Source organism: Hibiscus syriacus, unplaced genomic scaffold, assembly GCF_006381635.1.
Source record: "Hibiscus syriacus cultivar Baekdansim isolate YM2019G1 unplaced genomic scaffold, ASM638163v2 tig00110819_pilon, whole genome shotgun sequence".
Classification (NCBI taxonomy): Eukaryota; Viridiplantae; Streptophyta; class Magnoliopsida; order Malvales; family Malvaceae; genus Hibiscus; species Hibiscus syriacus.
The window spans coordinates 907,910-928,259 of NW_024062875.1; the positions used below are offsets into that span (position 1 = coordinate 907,910).

General features: G+C 35.4%; 4 protein-coding genes, 1 non-coding gene and 1 pseudogene across 5 annotated transcripts; 3 read left to right on the plus strand and 3 right to left on the minus strand.

The window, feature by feature from the left end:
* The first annotated feature begins 2,820 nt into the window (after positions 1-2,820).
* LOC120142106 lies at positions 2,821-4,479 on the plus strand (annotated as a pseudogene).
* A 642-nt stretch (positions 4,480-5,121) lies between these two features.
* On the plus strand, positions 5,122-7,091 carry LOC120142200 (pentatricopeptide repeat-containing protein At4g33170-like). The gene has a single exon (XM_039156943.1). It carries the CDS (start codon positions 5,184-5,186, stop codon positions 6,930-6,932), a length of 1,749 nt encoding a protein of 582 aa, XP_039012874.1. The 5' UTR covers positions 5,122-5,183; the 3' UTR covers positions 6,933-7,091.
* A 739-nt stretch (positions 7,092-7,830) lies between these two features.
* Positions 7,831-13,083, plus strand: LOC120142199 (110 kDa U5 small nuclear ribonucleoprotein component CLO-like). Its single transcript, XM_039156941.1, has 11 exons — positions 7,831-7,856; positions 8,330-9,096; positions 9,454-9,522; positions 9,623-10,816; positions 10,938-11,036; positions 11,147-11,305; positions 11,457-11,542; positions 11,633-11,831; positions 12,231-12,341; positions 12,561-12,767; positions 12,903-13,083. Exons 2-11 carry the CDS (start codon positions 8,347-8,349, stop codon positions 12,999-13,001), a joined length of 2,973 nt encoding a protein of 990 aa, XP_039012872.1. The 5' UTR covers positions 7,831-7,856; positions 8,330-8,346; the 3' UTR covers positions 13,002-13,083.
* A 126-nt stretch (positions 13,084-13,209) lies between these two features.
* LOC120142107 (ferredoxin-1-like) lies at positions 13,210-13,708 on the minus strand. Its single transcript, XM_039156861.1, has one exon. The coding sequence runs from the start codon at positions 13,705-13,707 to the stop codon at positions 13,210-13,212; it is 498 nt and encodes a 165-aa protein (XP_039012792.1). The 5' UTR covers position 13,708.
* An 870-nt stretch (positions 13,709-14,578) lies between these two features.
* Positions 14,579-14,668, minus strand: TRNAY-GUA. Its single transcript is given in 2 exon segments — positions 14,579-14,614; positions 14,632-14,668. It is a non-coding gene; the product is annotated as a tRNA-Tyr (tRNA).
* A 708-nt stretch (positions 14,669-15,376) lies between these two features.
* LOC120142028 (60S ribosomal protein L10a) lies at positions 15,377-17,106 on the minus strand. The gene is made up of 5 exons (XM_039156791.1): positions 17,004-17,106; positions 16,379-16,598; positions 16,074-16,239; positions 15,757-15,962; positions 15,377-15,615 (listed from the first exon to the last, which is right to left on the minus strand). Exons 1-5 carry the CDS (start codon positions 17,006-17,008, stop codon positions 15,562-15,564), a joined length of 651 nt encoding a protein of 216 aa, XP_039012722.1. The 5' UTR covers positions 17,009-17,106; the 3' UTR covers positions 15,377-15,561.
* Positions 17,107-20,350: the final 3,244 nt, after the last annotated feature.

Below are 20,350 nucleotides of genomic sequence, written 5' to 3' on the forward strand. Positions count from 1 at the left end.
TCGCTGTGTAATTTTCTATCTTTCAATCTTCTTACTCCCTAAACTCAAAATCCGTTCCGACTCCTCTTTGCAAACCGTTCTGGTTATCGAATCGAGCTTCCAAAAATCCCAACACGTTTGCCATCGAAGTGGATTTCATGGATTGTGCCTTATAGCCGTGTTCATTGAGACTGATCTCAGAATTTCTTCATCTTTACTGAATGAGTTTATTTTACGACGTGACATATTATTATATGCTGGCTGGATAGGTTGCCATTAGCAAGGCTTAATTTGTTTCACTGAAAAAATAAATGATTTTATTTTGAAAACTTGTTAGTTTTCACGTTACATTTTAATGGATCTGATGATAATATGTAGGGAGTTGAAGTTTTATTAACTTTCAATTCCCTTTGAAGTCACAAGATTAAGCAAACCAGTCATCATACTGAAAAGATACAACAAATTCACAATTCTTTTTCTTCACAACTTGCAAAATAAACATTCACAGCAATCATATGTCAAAGTATTAGTTAGGTCCAACTGCTGTTGAGTACCCTTCATCTCCATGCTTTGTTACGTTCTATCCTTGAATATATACAGATCAAATTGCTTATCCCTATGTTCTTAACCGTGTTTGTCATCTGAAGTATCGATTGCAGACAGATAATTCTGTTGGACTCCTTGAGACATGAATGACTTGATTGGCTAATAGTGTTGGTCTTTCCAGCAATCACTAGTGTTGCAGGTTGTTGGATACAATGGCATCTGTTTCAGTGGTGAAAGTTCCAGTCACGTCGGGATGATCCGCATCAGTGATTAGCTTGTTGGCGGTGAATATCAGACTCAGATCTTTGGCATTTGGGATCTTGTTGTTTTGACAAGATTGCAGCTTGAAATTAAGAGGAACAAAGCTAGCCTCTCTCCCGTCTTCACTCAACCTAGCTTCGTTCCTCTTAATTTCAAACTGCATTCTTGTTACATTATCCAAACCAGCTTGCAGTTCATTTGCAACTATGAAGTTCTCCTGTTTCATGTCTAAGATCTCGCCTTGGAATCTCGCTGCTTGGTAACTTGTGAACTTAAATTCATCATCTTTAGCACTCGCTTTCAAGGCCATTGTATTTCTTTTTGATGCTCGCACAAAGATAAGAAAAGGCTCCTTCAGTTCTTTTAGCGATACGCCTTTCTCCATCAGTTCATCGTGCGTTTCTCTCAGATGTTCGTGCAATGCTTTCGCATTAAATTGCAGTCAATATTTCGAACTAGTGAAGAATGGAAACTTTCTCACAGACGATCTGGTAGGGAGCTTGAGAAGGAGCCTAAGTTCTTGAACAACGGAGATGCACAAATGGTAAAGATGGTTCCGATCAAGCTCATGGTTAACAGTACCATTTCAGCTGGTTAACACACCGCATCAGCATTATGTAACTCTCATTAATGATTGTCAATTACGAGTCACCGATTTGTTATAAATCGATAACTTTAGTGATTAAATCATTACTTTTAAAACATTCAAACAAAATATAATTGAACCCCAAAGCAATGAAAATAAGAGATATATGTGTCCCAAAAAATATATGTTGTTGATATTTAACATGTGAGATAATAGCTTAAGGTTAAATAAAGTGTTAAAGATGAAGACTTTTTTAGCCTAATAGTTATTTTGGCAATTTTCTTTTTTAATGTGGTGAAAAAAGAAAAACTAATATAAAGTGAAAGAGAAATTATTTTCTAAACTAGGATGGTATGAAGAGAGCATGAAAAAAACATTCGGATTACCTGACGTCTTTGGGAAGACGTCCCAAAGACATCGAGAAGACACGACATCTTCTGAGTTGATAGTGATAAAGTTGGCTTTTACACTAAATGCAATCTAGGGAAGACGATGTGTCTTTCCTACATCTTCCTAAAAACATCAAATGATCTGATCGTCTTCCCATATACATTATCCTATCAAAATTATCATTATTTAGGAGTAAAATGATTCTCTGCATCAAACAATTTCTCTAAAATTTTATTTTTATATACTAATTATAAAATATTTTAAGTCCAACTATTACATTGATAATAATAACTTACAATTTATAAAGAATTTATCACCCAAAAGAAAAAAACTGATATATATCGAAAATGTCTTATAATATACGATTTTAACAATTTTTTTTTTGGATTTGCTAAAATGACCAACAAAATCACAACGCGAACTTTAATTTTTCAACTCAGTTTCCAAATTCGCAACGCGAATATCCAGATTCACAACGCAATTGTAAGATTCGCAACGCAATTTTGAAAAATGTGTTGCGATAGTTAAAATGTGTTGCGAGAGTTTGAAAAACGTGTTATTGCGATAGTGAAAAAGTGTTGCGATAGTGAAAAATCCAAAATAAGTTTACATTTTAACTATTCCAAATTCACGTGGAGTTTGAAACAATAAAGAATGTGTTGCGATAGTGTAAAAAATTCCGAAGCCATTTGTAAGATCTTAGTTTGAAACAATAAAGAATGTGTTGCAATAATGTAAAAGATTCCCAAGTGTTGGCAATGTTCAATCCCACATAGTATTGGAAACACTATTGGGGATGAGTATTTAAGGCTTGGATTTCCCACTTCCTTGTTGAGTGGAAGATAACAAGGGGGACTCTCGCGCACCGCCGCCGCCGCCGCCGTCCCGTCTCGTCTCGGGTTGTGGTCGTGTTGCGAATTTAAGATCGCGTTGCGATTTTGTTGGTCATTTTGGCAAATCAAAAAAAATTGGTTAAAATCGTATATTATAAGGTATTTTCGATCACTGAGGTTATATATATATATATATATTACATTAACTTCAAGAATAATCTAAAAATGGTGGCATGTACTGAAATCGGAGAACGAACGGTCACTCAAGTCAAAGACAAACAAATTAGCCTTTGTGCCAGTCCTTCTTCCTGGACGTACAAATATGAGCTTGAGTGCTTGACGAAGAGGAAATGTGACATTCTTCCTCGAAGGTAAGTGATGTTTATAGTGTTTTCTCTATAAGAAAGTTGATCCTTTCCTTTTTGATTGATTCCTAAACATGGCGTTATTTCTGGTTTGTTCTTTTTTTTCTGTTTCACTGATTTCTACATTATCCTACTTTTACTTTTCCTTGATGTAAAATATGATCTTTACAGTGAGAAAAACTTGGCGTATTATTCAGAGTAAAGGATGTTCACTCCTTTTGTTTCTTAAAGGTAAAGGATGTTCATGTTTAACTTGCTAATCTGAACTGCTTGTAAGAATGCTCTAGAGAAATATTATTCAGAGTGCAACATGTATTATTACTCATTTGGATTGCACCTTTTTGTTTTTCGTTGCTTTCCTTGTTTCTTTCTGAGTTTAATATTTTTGCAATTAATTTGCTTTTAGGAACCGGGTGATTTAGGCGAGTTGAACTCTCGGTTGCCGGCAAAGTACATGCCACGGTTGAAGTGCGTTTGTAAAGGGTGGAAGCGCCTTGTCTCGGACCCTATTTTCATGAAAGCTCAATCCAAGAAGAAAGAACTTGTATCAGACTTCGTATTCCAACAAAGATATAGATGGTGCTAAGAGGACATCACCACCATAACCTACATTCCTGTCGGAAAGCAAGATGCTGAAGCTGAACTCTTTCAGACACTGTTTGACTTCCTTCCTGAACATGTTGTGCTGTCTTCATGCAATTGCTTGGTCTGCTGTCGCAGTTGCTTCCCTAAAATAGACCCTTGCTTCTACATCTCCAACCCCTTGAACCGTGAATGGATAAGGCTAAAATGGGATGAGCCTAACAGAGAGGACAACTTTGTTTTGGCATTTGATCCATGTGAAGATCTCATAGGCACATCGACGAAGTTCAAATTGATCAGAGTGAAACAGGTCAAAAATGAAGCCAACGTCTCACGCTTTGCATTCGACATGTATGCTTCGGATACAGGGGCATGGAAGAAATCGGTAGAAATCAAGTGCAATAGTAACTTGAACAAGAACAGTGGGGTTTATGTGAGAGGTGTTTTCCACTGGCTAACTGATGATGCTGATGAAGCTCTTACCTTCCATGTGGAGATTGAACTATCATGGCTGGTATTGGTCCCACTTCCAGCAGATGAATTCAGCAGCATCCCCGAAGCATGTATTGGAGATCTGATGGAAAAATGCATTATATCATGGTTTCTCAATATGGACTTCAAGTCTGGTGTCTCGAGGATTACTTCAAATCCAGGTGGTCCTTGCAGCTCTCTAAAACACTCACAACATACAAAATTGCTTTACAATTTGCACCAGACAGTAACACAAAGGTTGTCAGTTGAAATGGAACCATGGATTGATCTTTTAGCGTTCAAAGATGGTTATTTGCTGATGAAAGTTTCTCTGCAAATCATGCTATAGAATATCGAGACAAATGAAATGCAACTAGTTTGTTCACTTTCCAAGTTAAGTACGGATTCCATCTTTTGCACAGTCTTTTCCTATTCAATGAGCTTGGTTCCCTTAAATCAGGCTTAACAGTCGAGAGCTTCAGAATTATCTTAGACTACATTTTAGAATTGCATTCGGAACTTTATTATTGTCCCTCGTTTTTTTTCTTTTTACTTTTATTTTCTGTTGAAGTGATCTATCTATTAGATTTGTTAATGTATATAACTCGAATTTTTATACTTGCATTTGTTCTTCTATTCATTCTTTCTTGGAATGTTTCGCTATTAGATATCAGTTGAACATTCCTAACATGTAACATTTATGCTAAGGATAATTTAAATGTTAACATTGATGCTGTTGTATGTAGTATGTACCAACGGACTAAGGATAAATTAGAAAATGTAAAATATGCAACTATTAACTTTTTATAACATCACTTGAGAGTTGAACTTTTAGTGATAAAAGATAATGCTAATATTTTTAGAGGTTCTCGGTTTGAGCAGTAGTGTCTATAAGTCGTTAGTAGGTTGAGAAAAATTCATTTAAAATATTAAAATGATAAATTGGTAAGTTTCATTTATATTAATTTTTTAATAAACTCATATTTAATTATCGACATGTTATTTAATTTTTATCACCGAATTATAATTATTTTCAAAATCATTCCTAACATGTAACATTTCAATTTTTAGCTCTTAAACACTCATATCGTTTAAACTCCTATTTTAGGCTCAAAGAAATGTTATTATCAAGTTCAATAAACAAAATCTAATACCAATGGGAGCAAACAAATGTACCGCCTAGCTGTTTTCAAACCCACGAGGCCACTCTTTTATTCCACCATTGCTAATTTTCATACTCATTTCTCAACCTTAGAAGAAAACTTTTGCTCCAAATTATTAACTTCATGCGCCCAAACGGCAAATTTACTCCATGGGAAGGTAATCCATGCCAGATTCATCAAAGGGTCATTTCCAAATTCCCTTTATCTCCAAAACCACATCCTAAACATGTATTTGAAGTGTGGTGACCTCATTGGCGGTCACAAGTTGTTCGATGAAATGCCTCAACGAAACGTCGTTTCATGGTCTGCCATGCTTTCGGGCTTTACCCAACATGGGTTTTTCAACCAGGCTCTATGTTTGTTTGTTTACATGATAAGGGATGGAACCTCAAAGCCTAATGAGTTTTCGTTTGTTAGTGTCCTTCAAGCTTGTTCTTTGCACGAAAGTTTACATTTAGCTTACCAAGTTTACGCTATGGTTTTACGTTTGGGTTTCGATTCAAACGTGTTTTTAGTCAATGCTTTTTTGACAGCTTTGATGAGACATGGGAAAAAAGAGGAAGCTTTGGAGGTGTTTGAGAATTGTTTGAACAAAGATATTGTGACTTGGAATGCTATGTTAAGTGGGTACTTGGAAAGTTCTTGTCTGGATTTGCCTAAATTTTGGGTTCAAATGAATAATGAAGGGCTGAAACCTGATTGCTTTACTTTTGCAAGTGTCTTAACTGGGTTGGCTTCTCTTGGTCATTTAAACACGGGTTTACAAGTACATGGTCAAACTGTCAAGTCTGGCCATGGTAGTGAAACTTGTGTCCAGAACTCCTTGGTTGATATGTATATAAAGAATCAAAGGTTTTTCGATGGGTTGAAAGCTTTCAATGAAACGAGTGGAAAAGATGTTTGTTCTTGGACACAAATTGCAGCTGGATGGTTAGAGTATGGGGAACCTGCAAAGGCACTGGAAGCTATTGCAGAAATGAGGATGATGGGAGTAATACCAAATAAGTTTACACTTGCTACTGCTTTCAACGCTTGTGCCAATTTGGCTTTTCTGGAAGAAGGAAAGAAAGCTCATGGGTTGAGGATAAAACTTGGGGTTGAGATTGATGTTTGTGTGGATAATGCATTGATTGACATGTATGCAAAATGTGGTTCCATGGACGGTGCTTGGGGTGTTTTTAAGGGAATGGACGATCTTTCCATTGTTTCGTGGACGACAATGATAATGGGGTGTGCACAAAATGGTCAAGCTAGAGAAGCTCTTAACATTTTTGATGAGATGATTGTGAAAGGTATAAAACCGAATTACATTACCTTCCTGTGTGTGCTATATGCATGTAGCCAAGGAATGTTTACCAATGAAGCATGGAGATATTTCTCTTCCATGACCAATGACCATGGAATCTCTCCTGGTGAAGACCATTATGTATACATGGTGCATCTTCTTGGCCGTGCAGGGCATATAAAAGAAGCTGAAGAATTAATCTTGTCAATGTCGTTTCAGCCTGGTGCATCAGTTTGGCAAACTTTGCTTAATGCTTGTCAGGTTCATGGGGATATTGAAACAGGGAAGCGAGCGGCAGAACAAGCAATGAACCTAAACAGAAAGGACCCTGCAAGCTATGTGTTGTTGTCGAACATATTTGCTGGTTTCAACAACTGGGATGATGTGGGGAAGTTGAGAGAATTAATGGAGACTAGGGATGTTAAGAAGGTACCTGGAACCAGTTGGATCAAACTAGAAAAAACTGCTTAGTACCTCCACGACCCAAGTTTTCAATTATGGAATCTAAAACCAGTTAGTAATAGGTGGCCGAGAAGCTTATCAAAATGCAACCGATAGAAGATAACACTCGGGAGTGAATCAACTTCAAAACCAAAATTTTCCTAAGATGGATCATGGATTTCTCGGTTGATATGAACAAGAATTTGTATTATGTATTTTTTTTATGGGGGAGGGGCGTGAAGCAATCTTTTCAATGTAGCATACATTCTTTCTTTTTAAGTTTTAACTATGATTCTCACTTGTAAACAAGGATTTCTTCTTCTTTCTCACAAGCTGGCCTACAGCAGCAAATGCTAAACGTTCATACTATTTTCCGAGAAAATTTAGAGAAATGATAAATATGGAAAGAGAGCCATGGCAGATTGCATAACGGGGTCGTGGTTCCCGATCACTCTGATACGGCAAAAGGCTTTCGGCTTTCCATGTCGCCTTCAAGCAAAAAGATTTAGATTTGTCAATGTGCTACCCGTTCTAGTAGACCGAACTCCTCTTGACCTAGACTCGAATATGAATTATTTATATTGAAAATATTAATTTAAATTATAAATACTAAATATATTAATATAAAATATATATATATATATATATATATATATATATATATATATATTATATGTAATGTAAACAATGAAACTAATCGAAGGACCAGGCTAACATGAAGTTGATAATTCTTTTAAGAATCAATTATAATGTGACCCGATCTATGAATAAGGAAACAGGCCCATATGCAGCCCAACTTGTCTGTTCCGATAAAAGCTTGCCCAGCAGCTCCGTCGGCTTTCACTTGTCGAAGATTTCAAGTGTTTGAAACCTACTACTCGAAAACCTCTGTATAAACCCCTGTTTCTCGTTTGCATTTTTCTTCGCCTTCTTTTCTTTGTTCGGTGCTTAAAGGTACATTCTTCTCCTTTCCCTTTTATCTGATTTGTGTTATTTATTTTTGGTTCACGCATTTTTCTTTAATCATTCGGCATTTTGTTTTTATGAACATATCTTTTGTTTTTCTCTTGATTACTTGACCATGTTGAAAAAAGCTCTATCTTGAGTCGTTTTCTTGCTTTTTTTTTTCAAAAGAGGAGCTTCTTAATTAAACCCAGACATGGAATAAAAGAATTAAGAGGTTGTGAGATCTCTAGCTAGAGAAATTTTCTGGGTTTCGACTTATATGAAGCTTTCTATAGATTGGCTGTATATTTTATTGTTTTCATATGGCCTTTGATGTTGAAGCATGGCAATAGTTTACGTTTAATATGTTCTTTTTTTCTTTGTGCCCATTTTGTATCTAAATCATAGTAGAATTCAATTGGGTTTTGTTGAACATTTCATTTATATATTTTGGAATTCATTTTTGTTTTTAGTGTGGGCAGATTTAGGAATTTAAGCAATGGATGATAACTTGTATGATGAATTTGGTAACTATATTGGACCTGAGATTGAGTCCGATAGGGAGAGTGAAGGCGAGGAAGAAGAAGATGAAGATCTACTTGACAGGCATGACCAAGAGGAAAGAGATGAATCTGATGGCGAGGCTCAACCTGATGCGTCTAATGGATGGATTACAGCTGCTAACGATGTTGATATGGACAATCAGATTGTTCTTGCTGAGGACAAGAAGTATTACCCCACTGCTGAAGAGGTTTATGGTGAAGATGTTGAGACCTTGGTAATGGATGAAGATGAGCAACCACTTGAACAACCTATTATTAAGCCTGTTAGGAATATCAAGTTTGAGGTTGGAGTTAAGGATTCTTCGACTTATGTATCGACTCAGTTTCTTATCGGTTTGATGTCAAACCCGGGTTTGGTTCGGAATGTTGCCCTTGTTGGACATTTGCAGCATGGAAAGACGGTGTTCATGGACATGTTGGTTGAGCAAACCCACCACATGAAAACATTTGATGAAAATAGTGAGAAGCACATGAGATACACTGATACGAGAATTGATGAGCAAGAGAGAAGGATATCTATCAAGGCGATTCCAATGTCACTTGTTCTTGAGGATAGTAACTCGAAATCCTATCTTTGTAACATCATGGACAGTCCTGGTCATGTGAATTTCTCTGATGAAATGACCGCTGCTATTAGGCTTGCAGATGGTGCTGTGTTGATTGTTGATGCTGCTGAAGGAGTTATGGTAAGTACATCTTTATTCTTTATATGGATATTATAGTATTCTAAATGCAGTAATGATCCATTGTTTTTTTCTTGTTCTTATTTACTATGCTTGAGACCCGCCTAATATATACCCAGAAATAGGAATTGTGTTTATGAATTTTTGGAGATAAAACGTACATGTAAAATGAAACCTAAAGAAAATGAGTACTCTGAGATATATTGCAATTAAATTATGTTATGCTTAATCAAATCTTTTCAAATCCACTACCTTACCGATTGTTGTACCTGCTTTCTGTGGAATGTATGAATAATGAATTATGAAAAGGAACAATATGTGTTGTTCTAAGCAATACCTTCGCTTTCCTATTTTGAACAGGTAAACACTGAGAGGGCTATACGCCATGCGATACAGGAGCGCCTACCTATTGTAGTTGTTATAAACAAGGTAAACACTTTTCACCTTATGATTTATCTCTGTAATTTTTTTGATGAAAATGATGTTCCACATCTTGCTCCTGCTCAAATGCTTTATACCTGTTTTTTAGGTTGACCGGCTGATAACAGAACTTAAGTTGCCTCCCAAGGATGCTTACCATAAATTAAGGCATGCCCTGGAAATAATCAATAACCACATATCTGCCGCCTCTACAACTGCTGGTAATGTTCCAGTTATCGATCCTGCTGCTGGAAATGTTTGTTTTGCTAGTGGAAGTGCAGGATGGTCCTTCACTTTGCAATCATTTGCAAAATTATATGTCAAACTCCATGGAATTCCTTTTGATGCTGAGAAGTTTGCATCTCGACTTTGGGGTGATATTTATTACCATCCTGATACGAAGACTTTTAGAAGGAAACCTCCTGCTGGTGGAGGAGAACGGTCATTTGTCGAGTTTGTGCTTGAACCCCTTTATAAGATATATAGCCAGGTGATTGGTGAACATAGGAAGAGTGTAGAGTCAACTCTTGCAGAGTTAGGTGTCACTCTTAGCAATGCTGCTTACAAGTTAAATGTTAGGCCTTTGCTAAGACTGGCTTGCAGCACAGTTTTTGGTTCTGCTTCAGGCTTCACTGATATGCTGGTTCAGCACATACCATCTCCCAAGGATGTTGCAGCTAAGAAGGTTGATCACATATACACTGGGCCTAAACATTCAATGATTTACAAGGCAATGGTAGATTGCGATCCTTCTGGTCCTCTTATGGTTAATGTGACCAAACTATACCCCAAGTCCGATTGTAGTGTTTTTGATGCTTTTGGTAGAGTTTATGGTGGTAGAATTCAAACAGGACAAACTTTGAGAGTACTGGGAGAAGGCTATTCACCAGATGACGAGGAGGACATGACAGTGAAAGAAGTAACCAAATTGTGGATCTACCAAGCTCGATATAGAATACCCGTAAGCAGTGCGCCTCCTGGCTCTTGGGTTCTCATTGAAGGTGTTGATGCTTCAATTATGAAAACTGCCACCCTCTGTAATGTGGATCTGGATGAAGATGTATACATATTCCGGCCCTTACAATTTAATACACTTCCTGTTGTAAAAACAGCAACTGAGCCGTTGAATCCCAGTGAGTTGCCCAAAATGGTGGAGGGGCTTCGGAAGATCAGCAAAAGCTATCCTCTAGCTATTACTAAAGTTGAGGAATCTGGTGAACACACTATATTAGGTACTGGAGAGTTGTACTTGGACTCAATCATGAAAGACCTTAGGGAGCTGTATTCTGAGGTGGAAGTTAAGGTATGTACTTTCTCACACTCCTTATACTATATTCATTATTTCTTTCTGAAATTTGTTTCTCTATTATGGGCTGTGCTTAAGTTAATATGTGGGGTTTCACTTCTTATGCTTCTCATAAAAGGTGGCAGATCCTGTTGTTTCATTCTGTGAAACAGTGGTGGAGTCTTCCTCCATGAAATGCTTTGCTGAAACACCGAACAAGAAGAATAAGATAACCATGGTAAGCCTGCCATCTAAACTCATTTTCTTTTATGTAGATGCTTTTAGGAATAATTTCTGGTAGTGCTTGCTTTCAGTCTGTATGATCATATACCTTTCCATGATTTTAAGATATCAGAGCCATTGGAGAGAGGTCTTGCAGAGGACATTGAGAACAGTGTTGTAAGTGTTGACTGGAGTCGGAAGCAACTTGGTGACTTCTTCAAGACAAAATATGACTGGGATTTGCTTGCTGCACGTTCCATCTGGGCATTTGGCCCTGATAAGCAGGTAACAGAAGTGCAATTCTATTGTTTTCTAACTTAATCCCTGACTTGGTGATTTTATCTTGTTTCTTTTTGTTTAAAGAGAAGAAAAATGGAATTCAACATTCAAGTCCTAATAATCGGTATCTTTGGCCGTTATGAATCTTGTTTCGTAGGGACCTAATATTTTATTAGATGATACACTCCCTACTGAGGTTGACAAAGCATTGTTGGGTTCTGTCAGGGACTCTATTGTCCAAGGGTAAGAATATATATTCTTTTCAGAATTTTCATCTAGTTAGTCGCTTAATTCTACTGCCTGTAACTAAAAATTTCATGCTTCGCTGGGCAGGTTTCAGTGGGGTGCTAGAGAAGGACCTCTCTGTGATGAACCAATAAGAAATGTAAAGTTCAAAATAGTGGACGCAAGGATTGCATCTGAATCATTGCATCGAGGATCTGGACAGATCATCCCCACAGCTCGACGTGTGGCCTATTCAGCTTTCCTTATGGCTACCCCACGGCTTATGGAACCTGTATATTATGTGGAGGTATGTTACTCCAATTATATTCCCACCTATGGGTTTATCTACATTAAATATGCTAGAAAAAGAAAACGGGATAATATTGCAAATCAAGGAAGACTGGATGCAGTGGCTCGTTCTTCTAATGAAAAAAGGAATAATAAAACTAATGTGATAGCCTCGGCGTATGAAAGCTGGAAATATTCTCAATCTTTACGGTTGATATTCGATGGCATCCTCTTCATGCTAGAATGAGGGTGACCTATGTGGACGTTTCAGTCCTACCTTGAAGCAAACCTCTCTTGCCCTATAAAGGGGAAAGTTACAAACATAATTTTCCTCATTTCGGCATCATTTTTAATATGCAACTTGCTGTAATGACTCTACTACTCACAATGTGTGACTAAATTCGTAATTTTGTTTCAGATACAAACACCAATCGACTGTGTCTCTGCCATCTACACGGTATTGTCTCGTAGACGTGGCCATGTTACGGCTGATGTGCCTCATCCTGGAACCCCTGCCTATATTGTGAAGGTAAGAAAGCTAAGGTTGAATTCCTTTTTAGAAATATTTGCCTAACTGTTGGATTTATTTATTTATTAACGTCGGTTAACTGTAGTGAACATATGAATTGCAGAATTTGCTTTCCTAATTTCATTGACCGGAAGCTAATGTTCACGCTATTTCCTAATTGCTACTAATCACTCCAATGTATATGCTTACAATTTTCATCTGGTTCTTTTTCCCATTTAGGCATTTTTACCTGTGATAGAATCATTTGGATTCGAGACAGATCTAAGGTACCACACACAAGGACAAGCCTTTTGTCTCTCAGTATTCGACCACTGGGCGATAGTTCCCGGAGATCCCTTAGACAAGAGCATAGTTTTGCGACCCCTCGAACCTGCACCAATACAGCACCTTGCTCGGGAGTTCATGGTGAAGACAAGGCGTAGAAAGGTATTGCTACTTATATCCACATGCATGCACGCATTCACACAAACACATTTCATTTCTAAAACTCGACAAAAGAGCCTTAAAAGGAAAAAAAGGCAATCACAAATGATCGAGTGAATTTTGTGTTAAACTTTCCAGGGAATGAGTGAAGATGTGAGCATCAACAAGTTCTTTGATGAGGCTATGGTGGTGGAGCTGGCTCAGCAGGCAGCTGATCTTCATCAACAGATGATATAATAGAAGCAATGTATTGGAACATGAATGATAATGCATTATTGATTGCCCTACTTTGTAGGAGAGTTTAACGTTAACCTGACAATGGCATCCTTGTATCTTCATTATACAGCACCTTATTTTTTTGAGAAATTATACAACACCTTTCAGTGGACTCAAATTGGACAAGATAACAATGTTTTATTTTGTTTTTAAATTTAGATAAAGAGTTCTAGACAGCAAACTTGATAAACTGCCATATTTTATGACCACACAATACTTGGTAGAGATCTTTTTCCTTGTGAGTGTGAATCTCACAGTCTGAGACAGGGTGCGAAACACAAGTCAGCAAATAACCCTCTTCTATTTGTTTATTGTCGAGGAAGGAACCATCGGATTGATTGATGGAACCTGAAACCATCTTCCCAGCACAGGTGGAGCAAGCTCCAGCCTTGCAGGAATAAGGCAGGTCTAGTCCAGCCTCCTCGGCTGCATCCAGAATGTATTTATCATCGGCAACTTCAATCTTGCTCACCTTGCCATTTGGTCCCACGAGCTTAACCTTGTACACGGCCATGGATGTTCGGTAATTGGAGGAACATTTCAAGCCAAAGGATTTTGAGCTGCTCTTGATGGATCCAAGAGATCCCGGGGCCTTGAGAAGAGCACCTGTGAATCGGTTGGGGATTGCAGTTTTAACAATACAAGATGTGAAGCTCATAGTTGCCATCTTGACTCCTAAATGACCAAAATAAGAATTGTCAATTTTAAATGAATAGCAGCTAAACACATAACAATAATAAAGGGAAGATTGAAGGGATAAGTGAGCTAAGATCATTGCTTATCCTAAACAAGGCAATTGATTGACTGAAGGGATAAGTGAGCTAAGATCATTGCTTATCCTATACAAGGCAATTGATTGAACCCGACTACTGGGGTGGTCAACATTTCCTTTTATCATTGAGGTCGGTTCTAATAGTTCAACTTAGCATCAAGAGAACGACAAACATTGAAATAACCAACAATCTTCTGGGAAAATGATCAAACACAAAATCAACTATTTTTTTTATCACATTTTCAGAGCATGGGGTCAAGTTGATCTCCCACTTTATCGTTTAGGGTGAGTACAGTTCCTTGGTTTCATCAAAACAAACAAATCAACCCAAGAACAAAAGCTATTCTTTTTAACTTCCTTTGTCGAACTTTTCCACATAAAGAAGTGAAGATTTCAATTTAGCATGTAAAAGGAAAAGGAAAATACCATGGCCAAATACAAGAAACAGATGATCAACACAAAATATAAAGAGCAAAGGGAAGCAAAAGGAGACGACTTACCACATAGTGCTTTAGTTTCTAGGATGGAGAAAACGAGAGTTGTGTTATAAGTTTATGAATGGGAACAACTAACAACCTACTGGTAAATACCTACTAGCCAGTGATTACTATGGATCAACACTGCACAATTTGGCAAACGTTTTCTAAGGTAAAACTGCATCCACCTTTACCAAGGTTTTAAGTAGAAATAATTAATAAGGGTAAACTATACAATAATGTCATCAAACTACAAAAAATTATTATTTTTTATCAGTTTAAGAAAAGGATCCGATCTGCCGGATTCGAACCAGCGACCTAAGGATTTCTTCGACAAATTCCACTACAGTCCTCCGCTCTACCAACTGAGCTAAGATCGGATTACTGACATAGATTATAGTGTTTTACATACTTCTAAAATGATATTTTTCGTTAAGCTTGTTGAAAGAAAATGACTATATAGAATGTATGAGAAATTACTCTTACAGGTAGGATGTTTACTTCATTGTTTAATGGAAATCGTCTGGAACATAAAATATTTTTTAAAAATCGTCTAAAGTACATAACGAAATTTCATATGTTATACGATAACAGTGATAACTGAGTGATGTTGTAAAAGCGTCAAATAATCCATAAAATCTTCTAGAAAACTCATAAGTCTTTTGGAAAATCCATATGTTTCAGACTACTTCCAAGTCCTTGGAAAAATAATTTTTTTTACATTCTATCCAAATTTTTCTTTTCCCAACACATTATTGGAGCAGTTTTGCCCTTTTAAAATATATGATAATTCATAAATTAATTTAAAAGGTTTAATTATAATTTTTCTTCTAAACTATACTTGTTTTAGTGATCTTTTAATTTCTTTTTTCTTTTTATCTGTAATATTTAGTTTTATCGTCCATTTTATTTTCTTAACACCGTTAAAAAATTGACTAATAAAAGTATTTTATATAACATGTTTGATAGAGAATTGTGGGTTAAACTCTATTATCCACTTTATTATTTATATTTATATTTACTAAATTTAATTCTAAACTAGAGTAAATAAAATTGTTGAGTGTTTTCCATTTCATCTAGATGAGATATTAATAAGTGAAAATCAACATTTATGTTCATATGCCAAAAAAAAAACATCCAATGTCTCAAACGCATAACTCCTGAAGATCCCAACAAAAAAAACATAACAGAAAATTTCAGCATTCTGATTAAAACTGATATAGCAGTATTAATCCCCACATGCATAACTCTTATCAGAGAGGTAAATGTGAACTTAAAAGATCCTGTTTGATGGACCCATTGTACTCTTCAAGTAGAGGCACCTCACCTGCAATTACCATAAATTCATTCAGATTGTATAAAGAAAATCTTCAAATAACACCAAAATCCCATACACACTATTAAGGAAGATAAACATTGTGTAGCAGTAGCCAAGCAAACTAAAGGAACAAAGGCTAAGGAAACTCACATTTTGCCAGTTTTTCTTCAGCAATGAAACAAGGAAATTGACACTCATTTGCACGTTTTGGAAGATCTGCTTCTCCTCCATGGCTACATTCCCAACCGCGACACCCATGCAAAGCACCTTCTTCAACTGGAACTTAACCATTGCCTTGGTCTCATTCACCTTGGACTCAAGCGATTCCTGGTGAGTAACAAGGGTGGGGAATTTTCCTGCAATTGTCACCAAAATCAGGCAATATAACACAATTCAAAACCCACATCTGACAAAATGCAAAATTGCTGAAAACAGACGCAACAATAATGCTCATAAAGAATGCTTGCCTGCTTTGTTGAGACCAGGACCCAAGAGACGAGGGATCTGCTTGATGACAGATTCAGAAGCCAAAAAAGCATGATACTTCTTGGCAAGCTTCTTCACCAACTTCTTGTTCTTGTTAAGCTTCTTAAGTGCTTCCACATCCATATAATCCAAACCTATTTTCTCTGCCTGCGGTACAAATTAAAACATTTCAAAAAAGACTCAATGCATAAAACACTACCTCTTCAACAAGAGTCCAAAAATAGCATACCCTTCCAAGCAAGGTAAGCAAAAAAAAAAAACTTATCTAAGAATGGTGCAAAATTACCTCTTCAACATGTTGAGCATCTCCAAGCATGCAGACCTTCATTTTAGGACGGGGAATATGTGGCAGCTTAACAGAACCACTGAAACGTTTGTCTTTTTGGGGATCATAGTTTTTCAACCCAATCTGGAGCTCAATGGTCTCGGTAAACTTACGTTGCTTCTCCTTGGACTGAGCTACTATGGTTGAAATAGCTTCTCTGAGGGCATCACTCTGAAGCTTACTGGAAATGAAAAAACCGAAATCTTTTAGGAAATAAAACCATAAACTAATAGATAAGAGTCAACCACATGAATCACGAGTTATAATGAAGGATCAATGATTCAAGGCTACATAAACAGCTCATAATAAAAAATGAACACCCAAAAACCATGCTTGGTTCATATTTCATTGATGAAAGTACCAAACAGATAATCCCATAGAACACAAATCAATGAACGGATCCAAACTCTCCTAACTCAAGTCCAGTAAATAAAAAAACAATAGAAAATCCTAAGAAACTAATCAAGGAATAAAAGGAATCTATCAAGATCATATATATAAAGTTAGGTAATTGAAATTCAGCATTATTCAGAAGAACAGACACCAAGCCAACAAAATGAACCAGAAAAATGACAATTAAAATTACCTCATCTCCAAGTATCTGTTCTTTCCACGAACAAAGCTATAAAACTTACCTGTAAAGTAAAGTTATAAGCCAGAGGAGAGAAAACCTTAGCCGCGATTTGAGATTAGTGGCTGGAAATAAAATATATAGCGGGATCAGTGATAAAACCCTAGCCGTTTAATAAACTGAAACCGGGCCAACTGCCGCTCTAGACCGAATTCATTTGGGCTGAGACTTGCTTTGGTGTTGATTAGGTCTACTCAAATTATTTCTTCAGCCCAAAATAAATAGATTGAATTCTATTTTTTTAATGAATAATTGTATTTTAATTTGCGAACGCATTATGAAAGTTAGTTTTCTTTTATATTTGGGAAGAATTGCGCACCTCTGCTCCAAGGTTCCTTGACACCATTTGGTCTGGTTCTCTAGACGTTTCCCCAAGCATAGAATTATTGTATGGATGGCCATACTGAACAGGCTGCCTACTCAGGTTAGATTCATACGAATGGGCCTAGTCATTGAATCTGATAAATGTTTACTAGGTGGCAATGAGGCAGAATCAAGAGATCACCTCTTCTTTGAATGTCGATTTGCTAAGGAACTGTGGGGACCATTCTTGAACTGTGTTGCATCTCTCGTGGAGCTAGCAGCTAGAATGGTGAATTAGCTTGGGCTTCTCTGCTATTCAAGGGTAAATCTCGCATTGTGAGAATTCTTAAACTTGTTTGGGTTGGTCACGTTTACGACATATGGAAGGAAAAAAATGACATATTGTTTGGGAGTAGAGCTAGATCAAAGGAAGAAGTGTTGGGAGATATTAAGGAGACCATCCGAATCCGGCTGGAAGGCAAACCCTTCAACAGAGAAGACCCATCCAACATTGCCATGTGTGTAAAGTGGGGCATTACCTGAGTAGGACCTGTCTCATTGTTCTGTTTTGTTAGCTGGTTTAGTTTAGTGTGCTAATGTGTTGTTTATTATCTCTGTATACTGTAGTAGGTTTTCTGATTATTGGGTAATGAAATTGAATTATCCAAAAAGAAAGTTAGTTTTCATTACATTAAATACCTACTATAATAAACTCATCAAGCGAATATAATAATAAAAATATATATTTTTCTAATAAAATAAAATAAAAATTAATATTTTTAAAGAACGCATTAAAATTAAAGAAATATATATGTATTTTTATTGTGTTGGCCAATAAGATTTGATATGGTCCAAAATGAGTTAATAATCTACGTAGTGTGAATATTCATATAAAGACATTACACATTAGATTTCAAACTCAGTGATACCAATAATATCATATAACATTATAAAGTATCATATAACATCAAGTCATCAACACATAGTATTTCATGTTTGTCAATCAAAGAATTCATAAAATCAAAAATTCATCTCATCATGATTAATATTATATCATAATGTATCATTCTGATTGACTTTTATAATAAGACAAACTCTCTAGCAAATACATGGATGGATATAAGTCAGATCGAGTACGTTTTTTATTGACATTTTTTATAACCGATATGCTAAAATTTTAATTTTGTTCTTCCTTTTATTTTTGAGTTAGTTTTTTTCTTTTATTTGGATTGATACGTGTAATATTGAATTCTTAGATTATTCTGCATTGAACCATATGACAACTAATAGTAATATTCCTGAGTTGAAATGCCGTTCAACTTTTGTACAGTGATCCATCTTGACGTGTTACTAATTATTTATTAATTATAATTAGATTTGATTAGATCTTTGCAAGGAAGTGATTAGATTGTCCTTAAACGTCTTATTTCATTGTATACATAGCCGCCTTGCCTTGTAAGAATTATGAACATTTCTTTTATGTCAATCCGATGAAAACACTTTCCTTCTTCACATGGAATTCAGTGAAATCTTGGATAGATTACTCCGTCACTGATGTTGAAACATATAAATACTATTTTTTAATAATGATTTATTAAATCTAAAATAATTGATATCTTGATAATTGTTTTTTTCATTTTTATATACATTTAAGTTTATATACAAATTTATTAATCTTCTGTTCGATTCTTTATAATAAATTTGTCCCAACATATTCTTTTTTCGATCTCATGCAGATATCTTTGAATTTCTCTGCAGAAAAGGCGATCCATGGTGTACCAATATTAGGGTCGGGTGCATGTGGTAATTCTAGGGCATGCCATAATTTATGGCTACAATTTACAAGAAAGGAAAAGGGTGTTTTTCTTTTACACTCACATAGTCAAACGTATTATAATAGATAAAATAAAATTTGTTAGTAAACGGTCAAATTTATTTTTTTAATAGTTTAGAGTAATTATGAAATAATTTTTTATTTTTTTTAATAATTAATAATATGCACATAGTTATTGAACTCAAATATTAGGAAAAACAATATTATCTCTTACACGGAAGTTACTCAATAGGTTCAAAAAACCCCAATTGAATATGTTGGGAACGAATTCTTCCCCTATATTTTTCATTAATTATTAAATTATTTAAATTTAAATGTCAAAAGTAAATATATGTTTTATGTATATGCCATTTAGTTTATTTTATGTATTCAAAATTTTGCATATATATATATATATATATATATATATATATATATATATATATATATATATATATATATGCATATTATTCACTTGATATGTATTGAAAATAAATGTCAAACAACAATACTTAATAAAAAGAAGGAGAAACTATTTAATTTTATTAAAAGAAATGAAATATACAAACTTATATATAAAGAACTAAGTCCAACTCGATCACTAGCATAGCTGGCTTAGGGAAATGATTCGAACTACCAAAATTGGATAGGATAACCAAAGCTACATTTCACCGTCTAATGATTATCTACTTTCGCCCATTAAAATGAGCTATGACAAGGAAAAAATACAAAATTAATTAAAAAAGAAAAAACAAAAAGAACATCCCATATCAAAAGTTTAATTTATTCCAAATAATTTGAGAATTTATAGAAAACTGTGTCTATTTGGATTAATATAATTATTATATTTATTACTATTCCGGTCGAATTGAATTTGTATAAGATATAAATATTTTTTTCTTTTTTGTAATTGTTTAAATTCATGTTAACCTGAATGTCGATTTTCATTTACGTGTAACAATGCTAGCTAATGTACCATCTCATTTTATTTTATTATTTTTTAATCTATACTATTTTTAAATGAATCTTTTGAATTTTAAATGGATACTTGAATCTTTATTAAAAATTATATTCCCTATTTCTTTGCTACTTTAATAACAAAGTTGTTAGCTTACACTAAATGTTTGACAATAATAATTAGAATAAGATTAATAACAACTACATTGCTGCTTGCTAGGTCTTATTC